This window comes from Musa acuminata, chromosome BXJ1-4 (assembly GCF_036884655.1).
Source record: "Musa acuminata AAA Group cultivar baxijiao chromosome BXJ1-4, Cavendish_Baxijiao_AAA, whole genome shotgun sequence".
In the NCBI taxonomy this organism is placed as follows: Eukaryota; Viridiplantae; Streptophyta; class Magnoliopsida; order Zingiberales; family Musaceae; genus Musa; species Musa acuminata.
Window position 1 is genome coordinate 11,057,038 of NC_088330.1, and position 27,977 is coordinate 11,085,014.

Below are 27,977 nucleotides of genomic sequence, written 5' to 3' on the forward strand. Positions count from 1 at the left end.
CAAGGTTTTCCCAACAACATATGACCAATATACATAGGTATCATATCACACCAAATTTCATTCTTATATCTACCAACCGAAAAAAAAAAACTAACACTTGCCAATTTACCTTTACTACACCACTATCATTCAACTATTGTAACTTATACGATTTTAGATGTTTGATAGTATGTAATTTTAGTTTCTACACAAGGTGCTTGCCACATTTGTACAACTTCCACTATCAACAATCATATTACACAACTTGTTAGCAATCAAACATATTTTCACATTGTTCACAATATTCATCAATTCTGATCCTATTGAGCAAAGTCCAATATGATAAGCATGGAGAAAGAAATAAAAAATGTAGCCGTCACATGACTGTCCTCCAGAAATAAAAAGATTGATTGTTGACTTCTGCACATGTTAACTCAATTGCTCAATACACTGAAGGATTCATATGCACAGATCATGATAATCCATATGATATTTCTGATATGAAGACAAGCATGAATATGAAACTATTTGAGAGGACATTTTTGGCTTGTTAAACAATCAAATGGCTGTTATCGTTGAAGTAAGACATAATTTTTCATACTACAACAATTTATTAATCGCCATGTAAGATTATCCATATTTTCATTTAGCTTACCCACAGAAAGCTCGGATGGATACCATCAACTTGTCCCGCTGCAAAATTCACAGATGAAAAAATAGATCACTTTGCTCTTACTCATCAAATTCATGTCAGAACTGATGCACGGTTGTTAAAGGTAAAAGAAGAGCTCAAAGGAAGTAAGATTTCACTCAGACTGGTATTTCATCATTTGTACTTTAATTGTTCTGCAAAAAGACCTTAAGAAATATCTGCAGCTGAAGATTATGCATCTGCAACTACAAACATGTATATGAGATTCTAGATGTTAAAGCAACATTATATTCTTTTAATTCCAAAAACATCATACACTAATCAAATTAGGACACATACCATGACTCTATGAAATCAATTTCAGATAAAGAAAGCTTCATATTCACATAGAATGAATGTGATTAAATTTAGAAAATAACTGATGGTCCATATAAATCTTACCTTGTTTTGGTCATTTGATGAATGTACCACATTCAGTGTCTCTGCATTTAAGGTACTGTAGAGAGCATGAGCTAAGGAAGCAATACAGGATCAAAGCAGTAAATAATTCAAAGAAACACGAATGAAAAATTATATATATAGAATGTACAGTTGCCAAAACAGACTGACCTTCGCAAGAAGGGAAAGGCGAATGAAATCATATGCAAAGGCAAAAACCTTTTGAAGGCAACTAGACGGACAGAATCCAGGTAGGCAAACAGAAATCACAAAAGGAAATCTTGGATAACTGGTTCTTGTGAAACGACATCTGGAGGAGCATCCCCTCTTTCTCTATGCTTATGCCTCCCTTGATGGCGGCTACTCCTTGTCGAGTGCCTATGGCTCGTCTCTTCAATATCCTCATTCCCAAGGCTTCCATTTTTTTCCTTGTGGCGAGTATGATGTCTGCTCTTCCTAGAACTTGACTTTCTATGCTCCCTACCATCTAAAGCATTACTTTCTTTTGGCTGAGAAAATAATTCATTATTATTAGATGCATCGGTCTCTCCTCGTCGAGAAGTTCTGTCGGATGACATATCACAGGATGATGATGGTTTGCTTTCATTTCCTAAAAGAACATTCCGGATTGCGCCAGATAATAAATCATCCTTGAATTCCTTAACCATTGTCAAACCAGAACTCGAGTCACCATCTCCTTCATCCAACCTTATCACCACAGGTCGTGGTTTCATGGGCTTTTCCTTTCTTGGAATAAATGATTGTGCAGTGAGCTTCACAATGTCTTTGGCATCGTCAACATGACTGACAGCCAACAGAGGTTCATTAGCAAGTGGATAATCATTTGATTCAACTTCATCTTTCTCCGTGGGAAGATAGTACAACCCATGTCGCTTACGGTGTTCAGCCAGCAAAGAACTCGCCTCAATAACTGGTGCAGAGTCCTCTTTAGTTTCTGTGGGATGATGACATCGAAGGGAAAATGATATTGATGTGCATGGAGTGACATCAATATCACCTAAAACTTCTGCAAGATCAGAAAGGTTTTCATTCAGAATCAAGTCCTCAGGCACTGTAACTCTTTTCTGTGCATTTGTAGACACTGGACCTAGCTCTTCTGAAAATGCTGCTTCCATAAGTTCCACAATTTCACTTATCTTTTTATCCCTTGTTAATTCATGTTCTGCCACAATATCCCAATATTGAGTTTCTCGTATGATATGAATCAGACCAAGAACATTCCTAGCTCGCTCTTGGATCTCCACATTATCACACTCCGACAGAGGGCCTACTGTCGTCTCAACAAAATCCAGCAGGTGTGACAAAGATTCATGCTTGATAGTTTCATTGTTATCAATTGAATCAAAGATAACAGCCTTATCAGCTGTAGCAACATCATTCTCGTTCTCAAAAGCAGCATTTCGATCAGCTGAGCTTTTCGTATCAAAAGCTTGTATTTGCTTGATAAAAAAAATGAAAGAGAAAGTGACAACCTTAAACACAGCTTGGATGTAAACGGCTCTTACCAACAACGACAGGAGATTAGTCCTCGGCTGTAATAGTGCCTCCACTAGCTCCAACAAGTTCCTTGAGGACTCAACATACTCACCTGAAACCCAAGCAGCAGCAGACAGTACCCTGCAGAGAAACGGATTCCCAAGCAGAGCAGGGTCGATCAAAAGGTCTCGAGCCACACGTACGAGCTCAGGCCTTGCATCCCTCACCCTCAATCCAATATCCACTAGCTGCCTCTCGATCTCATCCCCCTTGGCACAATGTGGGTTCCTTGCCATCTCACCAAGGAGTGAGACATACCAATCGAAATCCACAATTAGCTCATATACGTTCCTGCCACAGGTTGCAAGCACTGCATCTAGAATCTCATTCGCAAAGTCTGGGTCGGACTTCATGGCATATTTGATCAACAGGTTGCAGATCTCAACCACGTTGCTCTCACGCAACATCCCCATTATGAGGCACAGTGCCTGATGCCGTATGTTGGTATCAGTATCATTCAGCGACCGGATAACGACCTCCCTGCTCTCGTCCACCGCCCACAAGTATGCCGGCCCAAGCATGGCCAAAGCTTGAAGGCCAAGGTACCGCAGGTTGGGATCATCATCCGAGGCCAAAAATTCCTTGATCTTATCCACCGCCAGCCGGACTGCCGAATCGTGGTCTGAGAGGCTGGAGAGAACGGTGCGGATGCACTCAAAGACTACTGACTTAGCAGGGGAGCGGCGGAGCAGCTGGCAGACGGGGTCGAGGATGCGGACGGCGAGGCGGCGCTCGAGGGGCGCAAGGCGAGCGAAGATCTTGAGCACCTTGATGAGGACCCAATTGTTACGGGAGTCAACAAGGAGGCGGTAGAACTCGGGGGCGAGGGGGAGGTACGGGGAGGGGTCAGGAGCGGCAAGTGCGAGCTCGCAGAAGGCGCTGACGGCGGCGGAGACAGCACTGGGTTCGGAGGACAGGGAGAGGCAATCGACGAGGGGCTTGAACAGGACAGGGGCGGCATCGGGGCAGACGGCGAGCGCGCGGAGGGCGGTGGCGATGGCCTTGGGCCGAAGGGGGTTGGACGACTGGCCGGAGAGGATGGGGAGGAGGTCGGGGGCGAGGTGGCAAGCAAGGTCGGCGGAGGATGCTAGGGCGAGAACGTGGAGGGCGGGGGCCACGAGGGCGGGGGTGTTGGCGGGGGAAGGAGCGAGGTGCTTGCGGAGCTGGTGGGTGGCGAGGGGGAGGAGGTCGGTAGAGGAAGGGTGGAATGAGAGGGAAGCCGCAAGGTAGGCGACGCGGGGGTGGGGGAGGGAAGGGGAGGGGAGGAGTTCGAGGGCGTGGAAGGCGGCCCAGGACATATCGAGGTGGTGGAGGGAGGCCAGGTAGGTCAGCTTCTGGAGGGCCACCGCCTTGGTGTCCAGGTCCGGCGAGCGGATCTCGCGGCGAATCTCGTCCAGGGCGCGGGTGATCGCGGCCGCCTCCAAGACGGAGGAGGAGGAGGATGAGCGGAGGGAACGGATGAGGTCGTCCAGGGATCGCTGGAACAGTGTATCCACCAAAGAAGGAGCGGAAGAGGTGGCGGCCATGGAGGAGGAAGAGAGGGAGGCCCAAAAAGGGTCTGGGATCGGCGCCTCGCTGCGGTCTTATATTGCCTTCGCCGGCCAGCGGACCTGATTCTGTTTCCAAGTACGTATATGGCGGTGTTAATCCACTAAATCATTTTCTGGCAACATTTTAATGATCAAAACACAATTCTTTGATTGAGAATACAGGATATTATTATTATTATTATTATTATTATTATTATTATTATTATTATTATTATTATTATTATTATTATTATTATTATTATTATTATTATTGCGCTTGTGCAGCACTATTTCAAAGATCATTATCTTCAAATAATACGATTAAATTCTTAATTGGGCTAATCAACCTAAAACCAAACTTCAAGAAACGCAAATTGAATCGAAGCATAGTTGAAGAGTTATTTATCTTTACTCAGATCACTATCAGCTACATGATGTTTGAGACGAGGACAGCTAGAATTGTCATAGTGATGATTATGTTCTTGTCCGAACATTTTATTACATCTTTCATGATCATATCATGCAAGAAAAAGATTAGAAATTAAGGTTATCTTCCATTCTAATTATTTCTGCAAGATGAGATTAATAGGCATTCTCTGATTTCATTACTATTCACCAGGTAGAACAATATACTTCTGGAATTTTAATAATAATTGCACATGTTATCAGGCTGATTTTAATCGAAATGGTTAAGCATCTCTACGTTACAACATGTTAATGTTTACCATAACACCAAACATATCACTCACAAAAGGATATTAATCTGGATGGAGGCCAGATACTGATAATACCACATGAACATTATAACAAAGTATAATAATTCAGAAAACAATATGTTAAATTCATGAGATTTACTGATCCAACTATCTGATACCATTGGAACTGTAAGGGAAATGGATAAACATGCAAATTCTCAAATTATAATGTTTATAATGTAATATATTTCACTTCTCAGGGATCTTAAATCTTACATTATGGGGTTGAAGATGCATAATCTACATCGACAATTGGCAGGTGCTGGTTCTAATCTTCATATCTGCATCTAAAGAGGCAGATCAGCAAAGCGCATTCACCAGATAGACAATTCTCGATAATAGTTACAGTAACTTCCTTCAGAATTCCCTGCAGGTAAAAAGAAAGGGTTCAACCTACAATGCTATGCAAATAAGATGTCGGCATATATTATGACTAATCAGCCGATCAGATGGCAATTGGTAAAAGCCAGCAGCAAAATGAAGGACCCATTTATTCATTGGGCGCATCTAAATAGTCTTGATAGCCAACAGCAAAAGAGAAGGTGATTGTTCAAGACGAGTACAAATTGCACTACAGAAACTTTTAAGGGAAATGCAGATTGTTGCAGAGAATCGTCCTCCAACTCAAGAGACAGCAACCGAAAATGTGAAAATTAATCAGGACAGTAGTCAATCTAATGAGCAACTGCAACTGCAAAATGCAAATGAATTGCTGATTACTTATTTAAAGGAGCACAGAAAGATTTTACATAATTTGAGCAAATCTTGTACCAAATTCTCAGCTGAGACAAATTTCGGCAGGAGAGTAACTGATCCAACTTGTAGGCTTTTAAATTCATTTCAATTTAAGTTTCACGCAATCAAGGAGACAAACTTTGTGATACAGAATAATATTTCATCTAAAAGATACAAGCTAACGAGCCCATGGAACATGATCCCAGATGCAAGCATATATTCATGATTTTGCATCATATAATAACTTTAAATTCATATGGGACATGCACAAAATTGAGCATATAGATTAGCAGACTTGGCACGTCCAACTTTAGTCACTAGGCAAAGAGAGTTAGCTAGTGGCGACAGATAATTGTACATCAGGCATCCAATATATACAAATATAGAGACAAAGGAGGAGGACCATATGCTATATACAAAAGCAACACCTTGTCATGCTCGATTAAGCAACAAAATGGAACTGTAGTATTGGGTACATTTTGTAATTAATAATAGATATGACTGCACAAGACAACACGTAACTTGTTTAAGATTAGGACATGATGAACTGATAGGCAATAATAAATTGTACCCCAACTTTTTCACAATCACACTAACAAGTTGAACTTATTACAATCTCAACTCTTTACTGCTGGATGAAAAAGATTCTACTGAAATCTGGAGAACTGTAATGCCACATCAAATATAAATGTGGTGTAAGAAAAAGAAAGCAACTGTTATCTTCCATGTGCTTATGTAGCAACAATATTTTTTTTATGATACCATACTAAGTTAAATATGACAATAGCCAATGCAGGATCATGCTGGCAAACATAGAAAGAGAAACAGAGACAGCTTTACACAAAATTTACTAATAGAGTTGTTCTAAGGGAGGTTGAATTGGCTACAAATAAATGGAGAGTTGAACATCTGTTTGGATTTTGTACCAAAAGTCAGATGCCAAAAATAGTTTCTGAGGAGACATCCTAGCGGACAAGGCACAATATGTGCAGTCAAGAGTTCGAGCATGGCTGAAAGTGTCCAGGATGCATGTGATGATAAACAAAAGAACATCATACAACAACAATGTATTTTGGAGAAAATTGTACATATATGGCATAACTCGTGTCATGAACAAGCTTAATAACAAGAAATACTTCCTACTAAAATGACAGACTTCCTTATCTCACTCAAAATAAGAATAACTTTATCACAAACTGAAAAAAGAATTAGAATTCGCATGAGCTCATATTGTGCTTATATCTGATAGTGAAGTTCCAAGATGATTAGTTTTTCTGACTAGTCAGCAAGCAAAGACAGACAAGCTTTTCAACACCATTGGAAGCATATAGCATTTCCATTACAATAGTACCACATTACCAACATGTAAAATTCAACAAACCTTGATATTTGCAAAAAATTGCCTTGTAAATTTATCTGTGAGGCTTACTAAACAAGATTTAATTTTTCAGGTAGCATACATGCTGATTACACTTAGAAATAAGATGGAGAATTGGCATGCAAACAGAATTATAGAACTATCAGCATAAAGCATTCAACATCCAACTCTAGCATGCCAAGAAACTAAAAGATAACTTAAGAATCACAGCTAGCTAAGCAAGATGAAAATTTTCTCTCCGATGTTAAATTAGATAACCTAAAAATCCTTCTTGACCCCTATAAACATCAAATTCATCGAATTTATTAGCAACAACATATTCATTCCGATAAACAATCACCTTAGAAACAAGCAAGAATCGGGGAAATCATGCAATACCATTTTGCAAAGTAATCACAAACATAACTGATGTTGTGGCAGTTTGGTTACAAACTTCTATCTGATAGCATTACGATCTTGTATCCCGATCTTAGGCATCTTGTCAAAGGTTATATATGGTGTTCCCTTTTCCCTTCAAAGGTTTTTCTCAGATACAAATAAGTAAAAATTTGCAATATCCAACTAATTTGGAAAGGAAATCTTACATTATCGATCATGTGTCATTTTAGGTAACATCTCCAGCAGTCAATGCAACCAAAATGGTGCATTGTTCATGTTGGATAAGAACTTATTCCTGTCCCTTTTCTTAACCTTGAATCTGTAGCTTTCTCCAACTCCATGGTTGATTTATGTCGTTTGAAAGAAATTTAAACATATTCTTGAATATTTTGCCACTACTGAATACTTGCTATTTATGCTTTCCTAGAATATGCTATACTTACTCCAGGCAAAGCCTCCTAGACAAGGCACTGCAAGCAAGCTGATCAAGGCACCCTTAAATCTGCTTATGTTTCTCTATTAATAGATTATCAGATAAAAGCTTAATAAAACATTACATTTGTGCCCACTTTAGTGCTGCCTGGTTGCCTAGTTGCTTTAGCAGATACCTGTCTCGTTATTTGAGTACACTTAAATACGTAGGTATGAGTATCGATGGGCAGATGGTGTACAAATAAAGAAGCCTATTGAAGTCTCAGCGCCAAAGTATGTGGAGTACTTGATGGAATGGATTGAAGTTCAGCTTGATGATGAGTCTATATTTCCTCAAAAGCTAGGTAGGGGCAGTTGATATAAATGAATTGCATTCTTCTCTCCTAAGTGCACCTACTTGTTTGCTCATCTGGTCTCTGTCTTGCAGGTACACCTTTCCCTCCAAACTTTAAAGAAGTTGTAAAGACAATATTCAAGCGCTTGTTCCGCGTCTATGCCCACATATACCACTCACATTTTCAGAAGATTGTCAGCCTCAAGGAAGAGGCGCATCTTAATACGTGCTTCAAGCATTTCATTCTTTTCACTTATGTAAGCACTTCTATTCTTGTAGCCATTTGTACTTGATGCATCTTTATGTTACCTTTTTGATATTCCCATTTTGCATAAGAGCTTTTCAGTATTTTATTCCTACCACTCTATTCGTTAGGGCAAACTCAAATAACTAAGTGATTTAGACATTCTGGATATTATCCGTTTTCTTCTGGAGAGATTTATCAATAAACCAGTAAACCTCCATAATGAAACTAATAAGTGGCGGATTATCAGTCCTTATATGACAGTCCATCTTGTCCAAATCTCCTGTATATAAACATTTTAATCTTCCATACTGTTATGAACCTGATGGCAAAGAATCATGAGGGCATAACGTAATCTGTATTGGTTTTTTTTTTTTTTGAAAATTAGTTCCCTTTTTTCCATGAGATATAACATAGATCAACTGGTCTGGTTATCTTCATTCGTTCTTACTGGTTTTTAAGATGGATATGAACCTGTACCTAGGTTGATAGATATATTTTAGGATACTTTTAACATTTCTCATTAATTTGCATGGTACCATTGGATTGGTAGAGAATTTGCCTAACTCAAATGGCGAAACGATCGTTTGGAACCAGTTTCAAACAGACAAGAGGGTTTCGTAAAACAAAAAAGACCTGAATTTTCTTCTGTTTTTCTCCTTCCACTTTGTGTTTCCTTTCTACAAACTTTGTGCGTACGAGGATCATAGATCGGCGTGGAGAAGCACAAGTGCTAGTAACCAAGGTGGAATCCAAGATAAGGGTTCAGAATTCGGCTCAAGATACGGTGGAAGGTAATCCTACTAACCCTTGATCTGAAGGGGTATGATAGAAATTTTGTGCGGACTACATCTGGATTCAAGGATCCAATTCCGACCATGGATTGATCCATACCCTACTCGGCATAAGCAAAAGAAAGATAAGAGGATTACGGCAGAGGAACTTGCCTTAGGACAAAGGGGTCCGAGGACGTGACAAGGAGGAGAAGCCGTGGTGGCGTCGATGAGGGGGCGATCACAGACGATGCCCCGGCGGCAGAGGGACGCGACAAGCGGCGGAAGTGGAACGGGCTCCACGGATATCGTTGAGGTGGGCCGGTCGACCCTGATAAACACACACCGTCAGCTCGGTCCTGACCCGACAATGGCCGGCCCAATCGGCCCATTAGAAGTTAACAAGCGCCTAACAGCCCTTATATATATATATATATATATATATATATATATATATATATATATATATATATATATATATATATATATATATATATATATATATATATATATATATATATATATATATATATATATATATATATATATATATATATATATATATATATATATATATATATACACTTCAATTCAGAATCTTTATCATTACTTCTGACATAGGAAATTAGAACCATAATCCATGTCATTAATAATGAAGTAACTAATCTTTGTGGAAGCTTACTTGTTTCTATTTTATTTCTTTTTTTTAGGGAATGGAAAGACTACAAAATAAAACTCACAATGATGTCAAGAAGAAGAAGAAAGAAGAAGAAGAAATTGAGAATAGCAATGCTTGGATTCAAAGCAATGGAGATAGCCAAGAAAGTTACATACATGAGACACAACTTCTCATTGTGTTTCCAAAAAGAGAGAATGAATCAATTGGGCTGGAGATTTATTTCTTATGCAACACAATAGCTTCATGCTTTCCTATTCTTGAAATGTGAAAAGCAATCATAATTCATAGACACAAATTGTGGGCTTATCAATAATATAACCCCAAATAATGAAAAAAAAAAAAAAGGAGGATCGATCTAAGTATCTTTACCTCTATAGAAGAAGTTATTTTATTCTCATGACCTGAATATGGTCATCTCACATTGATGTTGAATTCTAATGAGATTAATATTTTTAACATGTTTTAAGCTAGATATATACATTGATGTTGATGTTGATGCTGCAACCATTAAAAGATTATAGAATTCATCAGTAGTCTGCTTTGAGTTTGTAGCTCATTTCAGCTTAGTTAATGGTTTCTTCAATCACAATTCAGCTCCAATTTAAATTGACAAGACATACTCTTACAAAACAACAGTTCCAAGAAAAATCTTCCTAGAGCTCATAGGTCTGATTTGTCCTAAGATTAATTTCCACATGCATTTGTCTGTCAACAGTTGTTCCTGAAGTCCCACATGCAACTCAACATTTCTTGGTTGTTAATACAATTTGTCCTAAATGAATTGTAGGACATATATATATATATCATAGGTCAGCAATCAATGATTAGTTCCACATGATGAAATCGATGAGTGTTCTTCTTTGCTAGAGTTAGGGCATCATAGACCCTTCTCTATGCTTAATTTCTAGGTCATGTTTCAGACTGAAGCTTTTAATTATCATCCCATATGGAATCACTTCACATGACTTCCAAATGAAACCCATAGTAGGGCAGACAATGTTTGGATTGTCCATAAAGGAAGGCCTTAGCTCAATTATTAACGGACAAGGGAGTGATGCAATGCAGAAAGAGATGGGTGTTAATTCTATGCAATGTGTTGTGTGAGTAGGAGCTGGATGATCCCATGTAATGTTGATATAATCGATGTCCCACCAAGCAAATATTTTCCTTTGGGAGCACAATTTGGTGGGCCTTGTTCTTGATTCTGCAATCTTGGATGTTGCCATCCGACACTTTATTTTCTCTCAATCTACAAGCTAACAAAGAGCATGATTAATGAATGCTTTAGGTGAAGCATTACACAAATAATTGGTTGGTGGAAGCCACTCGAACAAGAAAAGCCATTCCAAGGAGTTTCTTGTCAAGGTCAGGCAGACTAAAGAGACAGCAATAGATGATCCTATGACATCACAACAATGATGTTTTTATGGTAGAAATAGTTGCAAAAGTAGATTTCTCACATTCTATCTAGAATACATTGGAGGTTGTCATCCATAGCTACTAGCCATAGAGGATCAACAAGGCACATCATATTATCAACAGGAAGTTGTTATTTCCCATGACAAGACATGAAAAATTGACATTAAAAGAACATCATGTAAACACCTCAATGTTCAGTTGTGTTATATGTAGAGGAGCTGATGTTTTTGAGACATCAAGCATCATTTGACATTGTTTGTGCTTCACATGGGAAGAATTATCCACACTTGCCAAAAAAAAAAAGGATTAACAAGAAACACCATTGATCACTAAAAGTTACAATTATTCATCATAACACATCAAAGATTGATACCTTTTCTTTTTCTTGAGGGCATAAAAGGTTGGCACTGATTAAATGCTTGGTAGAAACATCCATAGTGGAATATGTAGAGGAGCACAAGTTTGATCCAAGTCAATCTTGTAGCTAAAAATTGTGGCACAGACACAAGTAATAGAAGGTGTGTGATCATCCCACATAGGTCCCCAAAGTCATCTAGGATTCTTACCAAGCACAGTGGGGAACCAGACAAATCAACCTTCAACTTGGCTCCATGTATTGAGAGGAGAAGGGGGCCATGTGCTTTTGTTCCCTTTGCACACATGTTTAGACCTTCCAAAAACTTTTCCATTCATTGAATGTTTCATCACATTAATGTTTGCTAGAATTTAGTTAGGTGATGGGGTCCTACAAAGAGTCTCAAAGTTGTAAGCTTGCCTAAAGGACAAGAATGAAAAGGAAACAGATCTGAAGTTGATGGAACCACAGGCCATTTCTTGTGTGGCAACCTATAGATTCTCTGCATCACTAAAGAATTGGAGTAGCTTCACTATGGCTACCATTAGTGAATCTGAGGTCTGGGTTGGCGAACAGGCAGCATGACTGCTATCACAATGGCTCACTTTCAACTGCTCTCCCAGAAGCAGACCAACCCAAGAAATCCCATCCATGGTAGGAGGGACTTCCTCTCAAACCTAGTCCTCCAACTTGAGAGGCCTGCAGGGATCAAGTGGGACCTTTGGCTCTCGATTCAGTCGTCTTGTGGCTAAAGACTTCCATCTCTGGAAGTCGAGATGGTGATCGCATGAAGGTGGGATCATACTTATATGTAGATCATTATTCTGTGCAGTAACCGTATACAGCACCTTCACTTGTCTCCAAACTCATGAGCACGCATGGGAACCATCATTCATGTTGAGGTCATGATGAGGTTCTTGAAGAGTCACAGAAGGTATCCTACATCCAGTAGTCTTCGGGCAAGCAAAACTCGGAACCGATACATAGTATTCTTCCCTTTTTTTTTCCCAAGGGAGTGGAAGCCTAAAAATTATGGCTGTTAATGATGACAAGAACGATCTAAGACTAGCGGTAGTTGGATTCAAGGCGATATGTTGACAGCCATGAAAGTTGATATTACTCTAAGAAACAGCTTCTCGGTGTCATTCCAAAATGGGATAAAAGCAAATGATCAAGCCGGCAGTGCAGCACTTCTCTATCATGAGAGTCGAGGCTGGAGAGAGAGCTTCTAAATCGGCATTCCGAGCCACATGAGCTGCGCCATAAAATACTCCAAGAGACAGATAATTACAGGACATATATTACATCCAGTGATGGCATGCAGTATCACAACACTGTTTGATCTTGTGAAGCCTTAGATATGTTTGTACAATGAAGTAGCAGTGGAAAGGATTAGAAAACAATGATATCTAGGATTGGAGAAAGACTCCCGAGCAAGAAGGCAAAGAGATTTTGGATTTACATGCATATATAAATATATATATATATATGTATATATATATATATATATATGTATATATATATCTATATATGTATACTAACTCTAAGTCTAGGGTTGATATTCTATGTAAGTAGATGTGAGCCCCAGATCTCATGGAAGCCTATATTTTTTTCGTAGTTAATAAGATCCGGAGAGATCTGCGACTGAATGGAAACGATTGTTTGCAACCATGACGAGAAGAAGAGGACAAGAGGCACATAGAAACCCTAGTTTCGACGACAATCACGCCAACACATCCATCTACCTTTTACTTCACCTGCACAAATAAGCCCGGATGTCCTCTTCCCACACCTTTTGTCCTTTCAAACAAAGCTTGTGAGTCACCAACGCATATACTGTGATATAATGTACAAAACCACACAGTGTGGACACTCATTCCTTCCAACTTTTGACTCGAAAAAGGTCGACAGAGATGAACGAGGAAGCAATAAAGATGGTAGACAACTGCTGAGGTGAAAAGAGAGCAAAAGGAACTCATAAGTAGCTTGTGGAAAAGCTTGTAGGAATATGACACCGGAACTCATAAGTCCAAGGAAGCTGTGAAATGTATAGTGATGTTTGAACTTTGATGGTGCAGTGAGAGGATAAAGCATGGCTTCTTTTAGGTCATCAGTGCATGAGATTTCCCGAAAGCTCCACTGGTAAATACCTATGTCAAGGATTGCCTTCGGAGTATAGGAAGTGAAAACACAAGAAAAAATCATCTGGATTTTGGAGAGTTTTATTGGAATCTGAAACTTAATGAAGTGTAGTCAACATCTACATCCCTCTCTCTCTAAACTTTATCTTACATGCACAAGTTTTCATTGATTAACTCCACACTATTCTCTGCTCATCTCTTTCCTTTTCTTCCATTACACACTATCTTCCTTGTCAATAACTCTTTCACAAGATTTTTTTGCATCAACATCGAAGACGACAGTCATAAAAACCTCATCAACTCTTCCATTAAGTATCAGAAATGGTCCTTGTCATCATCATTAACATCGACCCAATCTCGTCCTCCATTCAAATGGGGATCTCCAAGCCCAAACCTTTGAACAGGGATGACCATAACTCTCTCTCTCTCATGGTCATCATGGTTTGCCAAATGTGTCCATCGGCTTTGATCTTTACGAAAGGCATGTGCATGTCTGGGCTATATATTGTGTCGGGTCATGTCCTCAGCTGGTGCGTGGGTGAAACGTACGTGCGGGCCGTGTGGGCGGGACCGGAAGGCATGGACTGTGGGGTTGGAGACAAGAGAATAGCTCGTGTGAGGTGGTCACTGGTCAACCGATGGCTTCGACGTCGGACATGCAAACCCACACTGAAGCGTCTCATTCTCCACACAGTGAGTGCGTCCTCTGTGATATCTTTAGGGTAGGGGAGGTGTTCAGCCCGTGAACCCAACGTTGCTGCTTCTGCAACACCATGTCCCAAGGACGCTTGAGGCCAATCAATTGGTCTTGTACACAATCACCTGTGTGGGTCCACCCAATCCCTCCATCTATTTCTTCCTGATCTTGACATGCATTATACCTACATATAATACCGACAAGATTAAGCAACTTCTTCTGCTTTACCCTAAAGATTGATAGAGAGAGGGTGAGAGAGAGAGAGAGAGAGGTGCTTTTCAGCACATACATATTTCGAGCTTAATTTACCTATGTTGATGTATAACATTGTGGCTCTACCCATGCAAAATTGACATTTTTGGCTATTTTGATATCAAGTTTCATTTCTTTATGAACATCTTTGATATAACTATATATATCTAAGCATGGTTTGATCGATTATAATATATATATATATTTCCAAAAAAAAAACATTGTAGATTGATTTTGATCTTCCTTGTTTGATTCTACTGAATATTGTCTCTTGATGTTGAAAATTCTAATCCCCTGCATGCTGATGAGAATGCATGGCTGGCTCTCAGCTAGGATGTGTTACTTCAATTTGTAGATTGATGAAGGCATGGCAGCCATTCAACCAAATCAGTCATGCTAAAAGAGCATGATTTGAGCTGCAATGTCTTTGTCATCTATGTAGAGGACTTTGAGTATGGTGTTGAACATGAAAGGTGTTGCCTCAAGAAAAGAAAAGAATCTTTGTGTGGTGTACATCAGCAGCCGATCTATCTCATATCTCAGCCATAGTCCTCCATCTCTCCAACATGACTATGCTACAAAGACAAGTACTAGAAACCGAGGGACCCCATGAGGGGGCGGGGGGATACTAAAACTTAGTGCAAGAGGGTCTATGTAAGTACTACTCCATTATTGTTGCTTCTGTTCTTGATTCTTTCTAGACCCTAACATTTTCCTTGATTCCATCAGCAGACAGCCACCCAGCTCATGTACAGAGTTCAGCCAAAGAAGACACCATTTCATCTCCACAGTACAAACACTGGACAAATTGGACCATTCCAAGAAGCTATCACTACAGCACAAGTATCAATCTTACTGTAATCAAAAAATCTCAAGCCACCTGCATGTGTATCACAAGGGAAGGATGATAGAGTAATCTCCTATAGGGGGATAAATTATGGAGAAGGAAGAGAAGACAAGCGCAATCTCAGCCTCCACAAGTTTTTCGTGGGTTGTGTTCCCAATAACTCCTCCTCTACAAGCTACTTGGGATATAGCGGTGGGAACTCATCTCTCTCGTCTCAGCCCTATCTCTCAGCGGCAGGGATGGCTGTCTCTGCTGTCTCGTTCCCTTTTCTCCACCGTCTTATGAGCTTCTCTCCACGTAAACCACCTCACATCTTCATATATAAATGCAGACGCACACACCTCGAATGAACGCAGATGCCTCTCTCTCTCTCTCTCTCTCTCTCTCTCTCTCGCTGAGTGTGTGTTGAGGTGATATGTAACGTAGAGCTGTGAGATTAAGATACATATCAAGGCAGGATATGGAGATGGCCGGGATCCAGTGTCAGGCCAAGGCAAGCACAAGTCCACGGCTTAAGCTCTTCGGATTCCACGTCTGCGACAACGACAACACCGCGGACGGATCTGGCGACGTGGCGGCAGTAGAGAGCCCATCCTCTGGCTCCGGCGGCGTCGCCGGCAACGGAGATGGGAGGAAGTACGAGTGCCAGTACTGCTGCCGCGAGTTCGCCAACTCCCAGGCTTTGGGAGGCCACCAGAACGCCCACAAGAAGGAGCGGCAGCAGCTGAAGCGCGCCCAGTTGCACCATCACCACCACTACCTCGCGGCGTCCGGCCACCGCTCACTCCCTGGTAACTTCTACCACCAACCCGTAGCCTCCGCCTTCGCCCCGCCGCCCCACCTCCTCTCCCTTCCTCGTCCACCTCCTACGGCCACGACGCCGGTCGTGGGTTCCCAGGCGACTGCCGCCGGTAGCTTGGTCTACTACGCTCGCAGCGCGCCACCCACCCACCTGTCGCGTACCTGCGTCGTCCCGCGGGCCCTGCAAGCCTACTACTCCTACGGCGTGTACGGCGGCGGTGGAAGCTGCTACGACGACGGCAAATCGGCCGGTGGGCCGGGGTTCTCCGGAGCGGCCCCAGCTGACGATGGGGCGGAGGATTCGTACGGGTTGGACCTGCACCTCAGCCTGGCGCCCGCTGGTTCATGACTCGGTCTCGACTCGGCCAAGCTCTCGCATCTTCCTTTTTATCTTATGACTGAGTTTTGATCGTTATATGCTGAATTCTATCGCAAATTTAGCTCTGTAAATTGCTAATTTCCAAAATTTTCATATGTTTTCTTGCTCCAATTGGATATTTTCATCACTATAAATCATTAACAAGACGAAAAAAAAAAGCAGAAAACTGTGATGAATGAGCCAAACCGAGTTGGCGAGTCGACTCGTGGTCTCGGACGAGTGAGTGGGCTGGCTGGCTCGGACGTTTCCCCCTCTGCTGCGACAGCGTACGACGGCCGACACGGTCGATCAAAAAATGACGTCAGCGCGATATGGAAAGGACACGAGGCGTTCGATGGCATGAAGTACAAACGAAGTGGCTGGGACCACCCTTGGACCGGATCCCCACGATCTCCTTGGGGAATCCTAAGTACCATTTACCATAAGGTGTGACGCGGGACTCGTACGTGTGTTGTTTGTCCTCTCCACAGCTCCATCAAAGAAATTATAAATCATAAGAATAATAAAATCAAGTAAACAAAGGTATTATTATATCCGGAAATTTGTTATTTTACATCTAATCTCTTAGCAAAATTATGATGTAGTCTTTCTTGTTACATCACAAATCCTATATTAGTTGTTAGTTATACATGATATTGTAAGAATAACCTCAATTATTAGTGAATTAACCCATAATTAAAACGAAAAGAATAACTTGAGAGAGAGAGAGAGAGAGTAGGAAGCGTACTAATTTGGTGGCAGGAGAAAGAAAATGTAGACATCTAGAAGGAAGAAAACAGGTCACTCAGAAGTATTTGGTTAGCTGAGCGAAGACTCGCAGTCAAAAGAAAGTCCAACGGAGATGTCCCAGGATTGGATCATCTTATGATACGTATCACCTGGCTTAAAAGTTTTTGACTGATTTTTCTTCTAAAGTTAGGCTTTGAATCTTTAGTTCATATGCATCTGCAGTCTCTCGTACATCATGGTATCCAGTAGACATGGTTCAATCTCTATTTGTCATAGATCAGCTCAAAACTATTCAAGAAAAAGCTACGTCTGGATTGTTTGGTGAAGACTTTTAACATTTCAGTGACAATAACAGAGCACCCATGCAGCATAATGTGTATCACGAGGTGTTTATATAGATAAAGCACCTATAATTGGCCTCAGGTGATTTCATGGGCCTAAGTTGACAGCAATAGCATCTGTAGCATATATATGGATAGTTATGTGTATATGAACTATAAAGGTAGGATTTAAAAGGTCTTGGCAGAATTACCTTTGGAGATAAGAACTGATGTAGTCCAGCTTCATGCCATCATCACCTTCCCTTGATATAGACCTTTCAACCTACAAGATCTGCAAAGCATCAGGTGTTAAATTTTGCGGACAAGAGTCAGTACGGCCTCCAATTAAATTTGATATGAAGTCATTGTTCTCCACAGTATGGTATGTTATCTCAAACAGAACTTATTAAAGCACTCTGCAGGTTCATTCAAAAGAGTACCTTCCTGTTATTCTTTTGCCTGCAAGATACTGATGCATATCTTGTGCAAGTCTGACATCAGAAAGAGGGATGACGGAAGAGTTTGATGGTGAAGACTCCACAGTGCTGGAGTGGCCAGCTTCAAGGGGCATTGATGGGTCCGTAGCCATATTCCATGGTTTCAATCATGACAGCCGCTAGATGACTACTCCAGCTATATATTAAGCTGAAACATAAAAGAAAAATAATGACAGCAACTTGAGACTGTGTCCAGACGTGAGAATTCGATTCTTTTTATGTGAAATAACATGGAGGCTATGGAGTTAATTTACCAAAGTTCAGTAGAGTACAGAGTCGCATGCATTCCAACAAGTTTGGTCTTTAACTTTTTACCTTGTATTGTGCCAAACATTTTAGTCAAAACTAGGTTGCTTTTCCCACACCTATTAATTTCTGGATCCACTTGACAACCTACAAAGTGCAGTGGTTGGAAGTCATAAGAAGTGTTGACATATGTGATAGTTTCCTTGAAGCCTTACCTTTAGCTTTTGATAGGCCAGGCATCTGGAGAAAGTACTAAACACTTCACCATGGATCCTCTGCGGTGTTTCTTGACTTAAACCCACCAAGAAATGTGTTCCAACCAACTTTCACAAACCTGCATCATCAAGAGAATAAGTTTCAGCGATTCAAACATCAGATGATGGTGGTGGTGGGAGGAGTGTCCATATTCTTTTGCTGGTCTTTTTCTAGGTGAGGCTTCTCCAGTCCACACCCAACCCCTTCACGTTTCCATGACTGGTAAGAGAAGGACATGGCCTCGCCTTTCTCTTGTGAAATAAGCAACTTGCACCACCCAGGTTGGGTTGAGTAGCTTTCTCTGAAGACGGCCACCAAAGAGACATATCTATAAAGGCAAGATACGCAAGGGGGCCATTAATAGCTGTGTAGGCTCTCTATAACCCATCCCCAACTCCCAGTCGGGTGGCGATGGAGATGGGAGATGGCCCACCAATACGATGGCAACAGGGACATCAGGGCCCACAAAGATAATCCTGGGATCAAGGTTTTGTCTTGGAGCCTGACAAAAGGAAATCCAAAAGAGAGCCTATTACGTGGAAGTACTTGCAGTGCAGGAGAAGAATAAGGAGACCTAAAGTACACAATTAGAAGAGTCCACATGGAGTTTGGAACTTGAAAGGAGGATTGGGCACTGAAAAGTTGTGAGAGTAGGAAGAAAGAAGCTTCTTTCTTGTGCCTTTGACATTATACAATCATGCATGATGAATGGGTACACCTACTGTTTACGCCTAATACCACCAGTATTTCTTTCTCGTTTCCACCAAAAAGAAAAAAATTTAAAAAACAATTGCTCGGTCAAGCCTAACAATGAGACTCTGACAACTAAAAAGGAAAAAAAAAACATAGTAATTAAAGCAATTATTCTTCACGATTAAGCCCGAACAATTAGTATGAGCATCAACAATCAATGATGGAGGTCTTTAACCATAACTGGAGAAAATTCATTAAAGTCGATAGAATTGACGGCAGCTGCAGAAGAACCTTATTTATGAATGAATCATGGCATCTTTAGTACTCCACGCAGATCTCTTAAATGACGCTCACTTTCTTAATAGTTCCGGTCCACTAAAAGGTATACAAACTATTTTATGAACAAAACCCACTAGTTAACATGTGCTGAGCTTAGAAATATCAAAATCAAGATCAATTGATGAGCGTCTCAATGTATTCAAAATTCAAATGGCATAATTGGTTATAACTGGGAAGATAACTTTCTCAGTCCACAAAGGCTAGATGAAAGGGTCGGATGTTTCAGTGGAACCTCTAAGAGCCACAAAATAGAACAGCTGTAATTAATGTAATTAATTGTAGATTTCCACTCTTAAAGATTGAAATTTTCCACAAGCTGACACCGCAAGATATCAGACTCTGGAAAAGTATGTCTCACAAGTTTTGTGTCAACAGTGTAGATAAAACAACAGGTGGCACGAAATCAGAAAGCAACAATTCATCTTAAGGAAAACAAATATGGCAAACTTCAAGAAGAGTCTACCATGATTGGCGAAAGCAAAACATAATGTTCCTACAAATCTCACACCTTAGTTCTAAGATATGTATATTACTCTTATCAAGTATGTCCTGAGACTCGAACAATTGTCCATGAGGAAAATAGCTAAGATGGACAGAAAGGTTTGTAGTCGTACCTCTTACAGATTTCAAAAACATCACATAAATAACCTTAGGATATATCATCGCAGCCAGATATGTCTTTTGCCTTTTGAATATGGCATGCCGATCATCCCCACCAAACATGCCTGGGTAAAATTGTCAATACACTGATTAACATTTTCCAAAAGAACTTAACAATAAAACTGCTTAGGAATGAGACATTTCAGCTATAATGAATTAATGAAAACCAAAGTTCAACTTTACAAGCACGTACAAAGGCCAGACAAAAGAACGTATGATAGCGAAACTCACAAAACTTACAGAGCTCAAAAATAGCATAAGGAGGTTATGATAAAACTTCGAGAGATTCACAGGGTGATCTTACATGTATGGCAAACAATGAAAAACTGGCAACTTTCTCCTAGCATAAGACTCTCAATATAACACATCATTTCACAGTAGAGCTGATCAGCCCTTCCTATCAGAATGGTTAAGATTGAGATTAAACCATTTTTTTTTGTTCAATTTATTTTTCACATCAAGACTTCCATTTGGGCTGCCAAATCTGATATCCTCATCAGGAGTTTTGCAACTACTATTAGCATCACCACTAGAATTGATCACACTTCTATGTATCGTAAATGAGGAGAGTATATTATCTCTTTGTTTCAACAGCTCGTCGACCTGCAATGAATCGTACATAAACACAAAACTGTTAATATTCTCTGAAAATAACTAACCTCAATTAGGTTGAAGTATTGCATCATGAATAATTGAAGTAGCACAATTAACAAGTGATGAACATACACAATCTAACTCCAGAAGAGTGTAAAAAGAATGAAGCATGAAGATTTTAATTTCATTTAATTTGGTTGAAGCTACTGACAGATTTCATCCTTGAAACTGGATCACAAATACATGGTCCAAATAGATAGCAACATTGAGAGTGACCCAATGAACAAGACAAGCCTCGAAGGAGCTGTGGATGGAGCCATCAGTGACACCAGCCAAGATCTAGTAATTTGGGGGAGAGGCTACAAAACAGGAGGTATTGTGGAAACAAAGATGAAGATTCACCAAGAAAGGAACTTGTTCTTGTATATTAACTGCTATTGTATACCTTGTTCAAACTCAACAGAGAAGTGTCCAGTGTCATAAAAGTAGTATATTTGCATGCAGAGAAGATTGATGATCATGTAACTCTACCAAAAAAAAAGTTTTAAACCCTCTTGATAAATAACTTAAATGTTAAAATATGTAGAATAGAAAAAGAACTCCATCATTTGAATGAAATTTAATGTATCATTTATTCTACAGTTGATTATAGAGGATTAAGGTATGAGATATGAAAAGCAGAAACATCTGATGTTAAAAAGACGGCAACTCCTTGTAATTCTGATCTTCTTCAAGAAACTTTGGGCGTATTAGAATAAGAAGATGTGATGGTTCGAATTATTTTATCCTTAAGATCATTGACATCAAACCTTGATGGTCCATGACAACATCAACAAACAGGGCAAATCACACAGGAAGTCATGGATCTAGTCTGACAGTTGGCATTGGCAACTCATCACATGCTATTTCCAAACCGTAGCACAGACTCGACATGGTAATTTTGCCATCACTGCTAGTCAAATCTTAAAAAATGAATTCACAAAAATGACAACTTGGCAGAAAACTTTGGCTTATTCAACCATTAATCTATTTACAACAAAAACAAGCCACAGTGTCCCAACTATTAATCCATTTACATTAAAACAAATAAAATTCAATTCAATCTCCATAAGTTCCAAAACAAATGCACCCTAAAGGGCAACGTAGCAACACTGCAAGTCAGAAGAAATAAAGGCCAGAAACAAGCATTATGATGGTGAACTTATTTCCCAGTAAGGTAGAAAGCATGAAGAAAATGCACAAGTATGTTAACAAAGTTATTAGCTATAGATCATATAGTACTTATTTGTCATTCTTTGTCATCCCTAATCAAGAAAAAACTGCAAGCTACAAGCAATTAAAAGTTCAGAACTTCAGATACTATGCAGCTCCGAATAGCCAAAGCATACTTAAATGAAGTAATTTTATTTTGTAAACATACTTACAGATTGCTTTTCTTGGGTATACTTGTTTGTGACCTCCTGAAAACATGCAAGTGCCTAGACAACCATAAGAAAATTAAAGTCAGATTACTACAAACGACCATTTGATGACATGTAAAAACACCATTTAATGCCACAAAAAACCAAGAGTATGTACTTTTCTGTATTCTATTTCAAATTGCCGCAAGGCATCTCTTTTTGCTAAAATTTTAGACTCAATCTCCTTAAGTTTCTCTGTGGTATCCTCATATGATTTTGCACACAAAGCCTCAATGGTATATGTAGCAGATTTGAAAAAATTATCACCTGGACAACGAGAACTGGATAAATATATAAAGAACTTGCAAAATGATCCAAGACATAATTATGCAATAGGAAATGGTAAAACATAACAGACCATAAACGGCGAATATGTGGGTGCCAGGTTTTAGTTCAGAGGCCTCACAAGGTTGGAGGCCTTCCAACCTTTTGAAGAAAGCAGCCTCAGGATCTCTCGCCATGGCTAACTGCACAAACAAAGATTAAATCATCAAATTCTTCTATCCAGACCTTTCATTCCCTTGTTTTATCTATTCTTGAAACATAACAATTCAAAGATGGCATGATGAACACACCGTATTAACTACAGAGTCCATCCGATACACTTGAAAATGTAAAAAGTACATCGCTGCAGATGTTACTTTGCCAATCTTTTCACTATCTTCCTGAAAGTGACACAACAAAACTGAATGTTACTCTGGGCTATTGAATGTATACCATTGTACTCATATACTTAAAATATAAAATGATAAACAAGAAACTTTCAGTTATGGAATAGATCACTTATCTAAACTCAAATTATATTACCATAAGATGACATTGTAGATGTTGCAGTTGACATGTACTTTTCATATTTAAAATTAACTAAAGAGAAGGTTAGCAACATCAAAAATGAGGGTGATGTGATAGAACAAATTTTTAAAGAACTTCCAGATCATTAGTTACTGGAATCAAAGTAACAAGGGGAGTATGATATCATTAGCAAAAGTAAGATACACTCAAACTTTTAAGAACAATCTATATTCCTAACCACTTGTGAAGCTAGTAATGACATGTTTTGCATTAGCGGACATAGAATCTGATTATTCCAAGTTTATATTTACTGTTGGTATCATTCATGTTGGAAACTACAACTTGCAGATATTGTATTATTACTGATTGTCTAGTCATAATATGGCCAAAGAATTCCTCATAGAGGTAGGGGCTTTAAGTGTTGTGTCCCAACATATCTCCAAGTAACATACCAAGACAAATTTTTGGCAGAGAACGATATATATGTCCTTCAAGACATATGCGCTCCTAATCAACATGTTCTAACATGCTTGGGAAGTATACGAGCTAGCAGGAACAAGGTGTCTTGGTATACACTTGGCATGACAGGATGCTCCATGCCTCTATGGATGTGCTTTGCCTTCTTTTCACTAGCACAGCATACATGCAATACCCAAGACTAATATTCTCCTGGTACTGCATGGTGCTTTAAACCATGCTAGTTGTGCAAATTTCTTGCACTCAGCCACATTGCTTTGTGGCCAAAGAATGCCAAGGTGGCTGACTGAAGAAGTTGCCATTGAGACGTCAAGTCCATAAATAGAAAGCAAAGGATCATAAATAAATCTTATATCCACAGGATCATATCAGTCTTAGCAAACTTCTTGCTTCTATGACTGAATGAATGGCTGTAAAATTCAAGAATGCTATAGTGAAAAATATGAATCATTAACCAATCTATATGATTATTAGGTATTCCAACAGATATCAGAGATGAAGCTTGAAAGTTAAACTCAGAAGTGAAGACAGATTATTGTCAATGTATGATCAACAAGTAATATAAGCCACAAACGTTTTGATAGTCATCTGCATCAGACACGACAAAATAGTAGTGAGATGTAAGTGGCAAGATTAACCCAAAACTAAAAGCAAAAAGCTATTGACATTAGAATTTCTCTAAACATGTCTACTTCAGGACATGAGTACTACTGATTACAGATATTTTATAATTTCACCTTCAAATGTTAATTATTTAATCATCTTTATGTTGGTTAAAGGAACAATATGAAGCAAGAAATTAATTTATATAGCATAAAAAGCATTGATACTTCTATCTTTTGCTCGTAATTGAGTAGCGAACAGTCTAAAAGCCAAAAGAACTAGATATAGACCTGTAATGCTAAATCATAGCCACCATTAGCTTCCTGCTCAAAGTAAAGTAGCTGAAACAATGATACAGTGTCAGATGAAGTTAGCTCAGCAGAGTACAAATTGATAATGGAAAGAGCATACAATATAATAACTGAAGAAAGCAATGCAATATTTAGTTTATATTGGAAATCAATAAAACCACAAGTTGTTTGGAAAAGTTTGCCTATTTTATTCACCTTAAATTTACTTTGTATTGCCGAAGTTACTCGAACAACAATCCCTGCCTGAGCTTGTTGATCATTAATTGTTACACCAAAAAAATGAGCACTTTGCTTATCCACCTGCATTAACACGAAAGAGATTTAGAAATAAAAATACGCTATTGGCATGTCTTCCTATCAAAATATAAAAACATACTTTTTCGGTGACTGATGTTCCAAGAGGAAGTGGTTTAACTGTGACAGTTCCACTTAAAGCTTCTTCAAGAACAGTGGCAGAAATTGTAGTCTTGATAGGAACTCCCAGCTTGCTAAAGGCTTTAAAGAATTAGTACAGGCTTAGGGATAAAATAGCCTAGAAACTAAATCATGCAACTTTGTTCAACTGTCACCTAAAAAGAGCTGCAAACATTGTATTGACAGTTCCAAGGCTTGACAAGTCAATCTCCATATCAATGCCTTCACTTTCAAAAGCCTAAGCCAAGACAACACAAACAACTAAGTAGTTATAACAGAAAGATGTTGAGGACCACCCTATAACTAGACATTAAATGGATTCCAAAGTGTGGAAAAAAACATTTTCCCTTTCCAGAGAAGTTTTTCTGGCAAAAGAAAATCTTACAAGTGATAGCTTTGAAAGAATTGAAGAAATTTTTATAAATCATAAAGAAAATGAAAGAAAAAAAAAAGAAAAACATAAAACTATCTATATCAAATCACAGATACAAAAACCTAGAGAACCTAGAAGATGTCATGATCTAGTAATACCATAGTCAGTTTGTCAAGGGATAACTTTGATTGGTTCTTGCTGCATGCTAAATTGATAGAAGATTCTTGCTTTGGGTTAAAAAAAAAGTTGATAGAAGATAGCTCAACCAATCTATTTGGTGAAAGAATGGTTAAAGATGATATGCAATTTCACATGGGCAATCACAAATGTTACAAGTAGCATCTTATTCCAATCTTCTTTAGCAGGATTTCCAATGAGTGGATTTTATTCTAGTTTTGTTGGCTCCAGGAGTACCAATGATTCTTGGAATAGAGGCACAAAAAGATTTCATAATTTAGAACATTGAAAAAGGAAGGAACCTGAACGAGAAGATTCTACCCTTTCAACAACAAGGAGAATGTCAGCAACTCCATGCATCATCTCTTCCTTACTGTTACCTGCAGGCCTTCCTCAGGTTGATGGGACTCACCAGTTTTACCATTTCTATAGCCAATCTGCTTGCTTGTCATATTTTCATATATCATCATTATGTTTCTACTACTTTATCTATTTTATTTCTCGATTCATGGATCGTCCAGATTCTAGTTCATCAGATTCGTATGGTACCAATTGCTTAAGATCACATGACCTTGAACATTCACCTTGAACATAATGAACTTCATTATATTAGTGTTATTATTCATTATGTTGGTAAAAATTAGTATAAACTAAAGCAAGCAATCCATTTATATTTTTTTATTTTGTGAACTTAACCGTTAAGAAGCACCCACCTCAAAGCCAGCAGCATCATATTGCCTCCTCTTTTCTGGATCTGACAAGATACTATAGGAATATGCAACTTCTTTAAAAAGTTCAGATGCTTCAGGATTGCTAGCATTTTTATCGGGATGGTACCTGTTGGTATAAGATAGAAAAATTACTTCCCATGTGAGATGTAAAAAGAAGAAACAACACAGATTCCACAATTTAAAATATTGCAGAAAGGATTTAACAGTTATCAACTAGTAGAATCCGCTTCCTACATCCCATGATTTGAAGGTATTGGTAAACTTGCTATGATGCTATGTTTACAGAAGTCAGGCAATGTAGCAATCATGCACGAAATTACAGTAATACACCAATGCAGTAAAAAATCTCTAGGATGAAGATTATCCTCAACAATGGTTTTCATTGTAGACTTAACTCTAATGGCCTCCTTGATGGTTTTGATTATTGCTTCATCAGGCTTCTCCTGATTTCTTCCTGTCCAGAGATGATAGACTGTAGCGTCAACCATGCATTTTCTAAAATTTTAAATCAATGTTTTGCCCTTGAAATGATCCAAACACCATCTGGACTCCAGTCCTAATGGCATGACCTTGGTTTCAATCCTATAGAAATATGTATCCTCCCAGATTTTTCCACAGAACAACTGAGAAACAAGTAGTGAATATAATTAGCATTCTTCTTATGAAACACACACCGAGCTCCGCAGCAGAGATTCCTCTTAACCAGCCCATCTGGTGTCAGAAATTTCACTTGTACGGCTATTCAAGCATAAAAGCATTCTCTGGCACTGTTAAATTATCAATTTTATACTACGAGAAAATGGTCACCCCTTTCACTTCAAAATTTCAAAACCTATTTAACGGTAAAATGTTATCCTCTGCTATGTGACAAGATCACTTTATCCTTGTTCTGCCATTCGTGTTTTCTTCCCAATTACAAGTGCACTGAGAACCATTACAATGGTACAAAATGTAGGCAAGAACGATCAAGAAAAGCAACTAGACATACGACATGTTTGCTTTCCACTACAAAGGACCTTCGGCGCAGACACGCTCGAAAGATAGGAATACGGAATGAATGGAAGAAAAGGGAACTAACTTGAGAGCAAGCTTCCGGTACGCGGCTTTGATATCCTGATCGGACGAATCCTTCGACACGCAGAGTACCTCGTAGGGATCACGCCGGACGGGCGGCGCTGAAGGACCTCCTATCCTCCCCGACGCCATCCTGCCCCCTTCCTCTCCTCCCGCCCTCCAAACCAGTCCAACCAGGCCCACGGCCAGATAGAAGCTCCAAATCCTCCTTCAAAAATTACAAGAAGCAAAACCAACAACGAGGTCTTCCAAAAACGGGGAAAAAAGGACGAGACCGAGTGAGATCTGCAGCGAGTTCGAGGTCGCGGGGCCAGGAGAAGAGCTTTCGTCGGGTAGACGAATCGATTCCCGTCCTCAAGATGTTACTCCGGTAATGATGGGATCGTTCGAGTGGGATCGAGTGGAAGGGTTTTGAGCTGAGAAATTGACCTGGCGGTGGTCCACGGACTGCGTTGGATGTGCTGCTATGGATGGTGTA

General features: G+C 39.5%; 4 protein-coding genes across 10 annotated transcripts; 2 read left to right on the top strand and 2 right to left on the bottom strand.

Annotated features, from left to right (window-relative positions):
- Nucleotides 1-1,175: 1,175 nt before the first annotated feature.
- On the bottom strand, nucleotides 1,176-9,485 carry LOC103981375 (AP-3 complex subunit delta-like). The gene is made up of 3 exons (XM_065166446.1): nucleotides 9,359-9,485; nucleotides 5,127-5,277; nucleotides 1,176-4,242 (listed from the first exon to the last, which is right to left on the bottom strand). The coding sequence occupies exon 3, from the start codon at nucleotides 4,150-4,152 to the stop codon at nucleotides 1,336-1,338; it is 2,817 nt and encodes a 938-aa protein (XP_065022518.1). The 5' UTR covers nucleotides 4,153-4,242; nucleotides 5,127-5,277; nucleotides 9,359-9,485; the 3' UTR covers nucleotides 1,176-1,335.
- Nucleotides 8,036-8,475, top strand: LOC135672074 (MOB kinase activator-like 1B; the record flags this gene model as incomplete). Its single annotated transcript, XM_065180528.1, has 2 exons — nucleotides 8,036-8,177; nucleotides 8,261-8,475. Coding segments are annotated over 2 exons (342 nt in total), but the record flags the coding sequence as incomplete, so codon positions are not given.
- Nucleotides 9,486-15,331: 5,846 nt separating the features above from the next.
- On the top strand, nucleotides 15,332-16,865 carry LOC135648626 (zinc finger protein GIS3-like). Its single transcript, XM_065166479.1, has 2 exons — nucleotides 15,332-15,381; nucleotides 15,457-16,865. The coding sequence occupies exon 2, from the start codon at nucleotides 16,035-16,037 to the stop codon at nucleotides 16,722-16,724; it is 690 nt and encodes a 229-aa protein (XP_065022551.1). The 5' UTR covers nucleotides 15,332-15,381; nucleotides 15,457-16,034; the 3' UTR covers nucleotides 16,725-16,865.
- A 909-nt stretch (nucleotides 16,866-17,774) lies between these two features.
- On the bottom strand, nucleotides 17,775-27,946 carry LOC103981377 (chaperone protein dnaJ 15). Of its 7 annotated transcripts, none has more exons than XR_010501021.1 (17): nucleotides 27,504-27,946; nucleotides 26,408-26,531; nucleotides 25,300-25,382; nucleotides 25,107-25,218; nucleotides 24,926-25,030; nucleotides 24,710-24,760; nucleotides 23,123-23,212; nucleotides 22,906-23,014; nucleotides 22,666-22,814; nucleotides 22,512-22,565; nucleotides 20,798-21,096; nucleotides 20,448-20,558; nucleotides 18,762-19,303; nucleotides 18,555-18,693; nucleotides 18,244-18,448; nucleotides 18,016-18,086; nucleotides 17,775-17,941 (listed from the first exon to the last, which is right to left on the bottom strand). XR_010501021.1 is itself a non-coding variant. In XM_009398096.3 (11 exons), the coding sequence occupies exons 1-11, from the start codon at nucleotides 27,629-27,631 to the stop codon at nucleotides 20,881-20,883; spliced, it is 1,221 nt and encodes a 406-aa protein (XP_009396371.1). In that variant the 5' UTR covers nucleotides 27,632-27,946; the 3' UTR covers nucleotides 20,730-20,880. The 7 variants fall into 7 exon arrangements, 1 of the variants encoding a protein (XP_009396371.1); XR_010501019.1 differs by having other exon boundaries at nucleotides 18,016-18,095; XR_010501020.1 differs by having other exon boundaries at nucleotides 17,775-18,095; nucleotides 18,762-18,880.
- Between the last annotated feature and the right edge of the window lie 31 nt (nucleotides 27,947-27,977).

Bases quoted from the DNA above. Each gene is read 5' to 3' on its own strand.
- LOC103981377 (XM_009398096.3), bottom strand. From the start codon at position 27,631: ATGGCGTCGGGGAGGATAGGAGGTCCTTCAGCGCCGCCCGTCCGGCGT. The intron at 25,383-26,407 runs GTGGGTGCTTCT...GTCTTGGCTTAG, and splicing joins ATGATGCTGCTGGCTTTGAG to GCTTTTGAAAGTGAAGGCAT. The intron at 25,031-25,106 runs GTATGTTTTTAT...GTGTTAATGCAG, and splicing joins GAACATCAGTCACCGAAAAA to GTGGATAAGCAAAGTGCTCA.
- LOC103981375 (XM_065166446.1), bottom strand. From the start codon at position 4,152: ATGGCCGCCACCTCTTCCGCTCCTTCTTTGGTGGATACACTGTTCCAG.
- LOC135648626 (XM_065166479.1), top strand. From the start codon at position 16,035: ATGGAGATGGCCGGGATCCAGTGTCAGGCCAAGGCAAGCACAAGTCCA.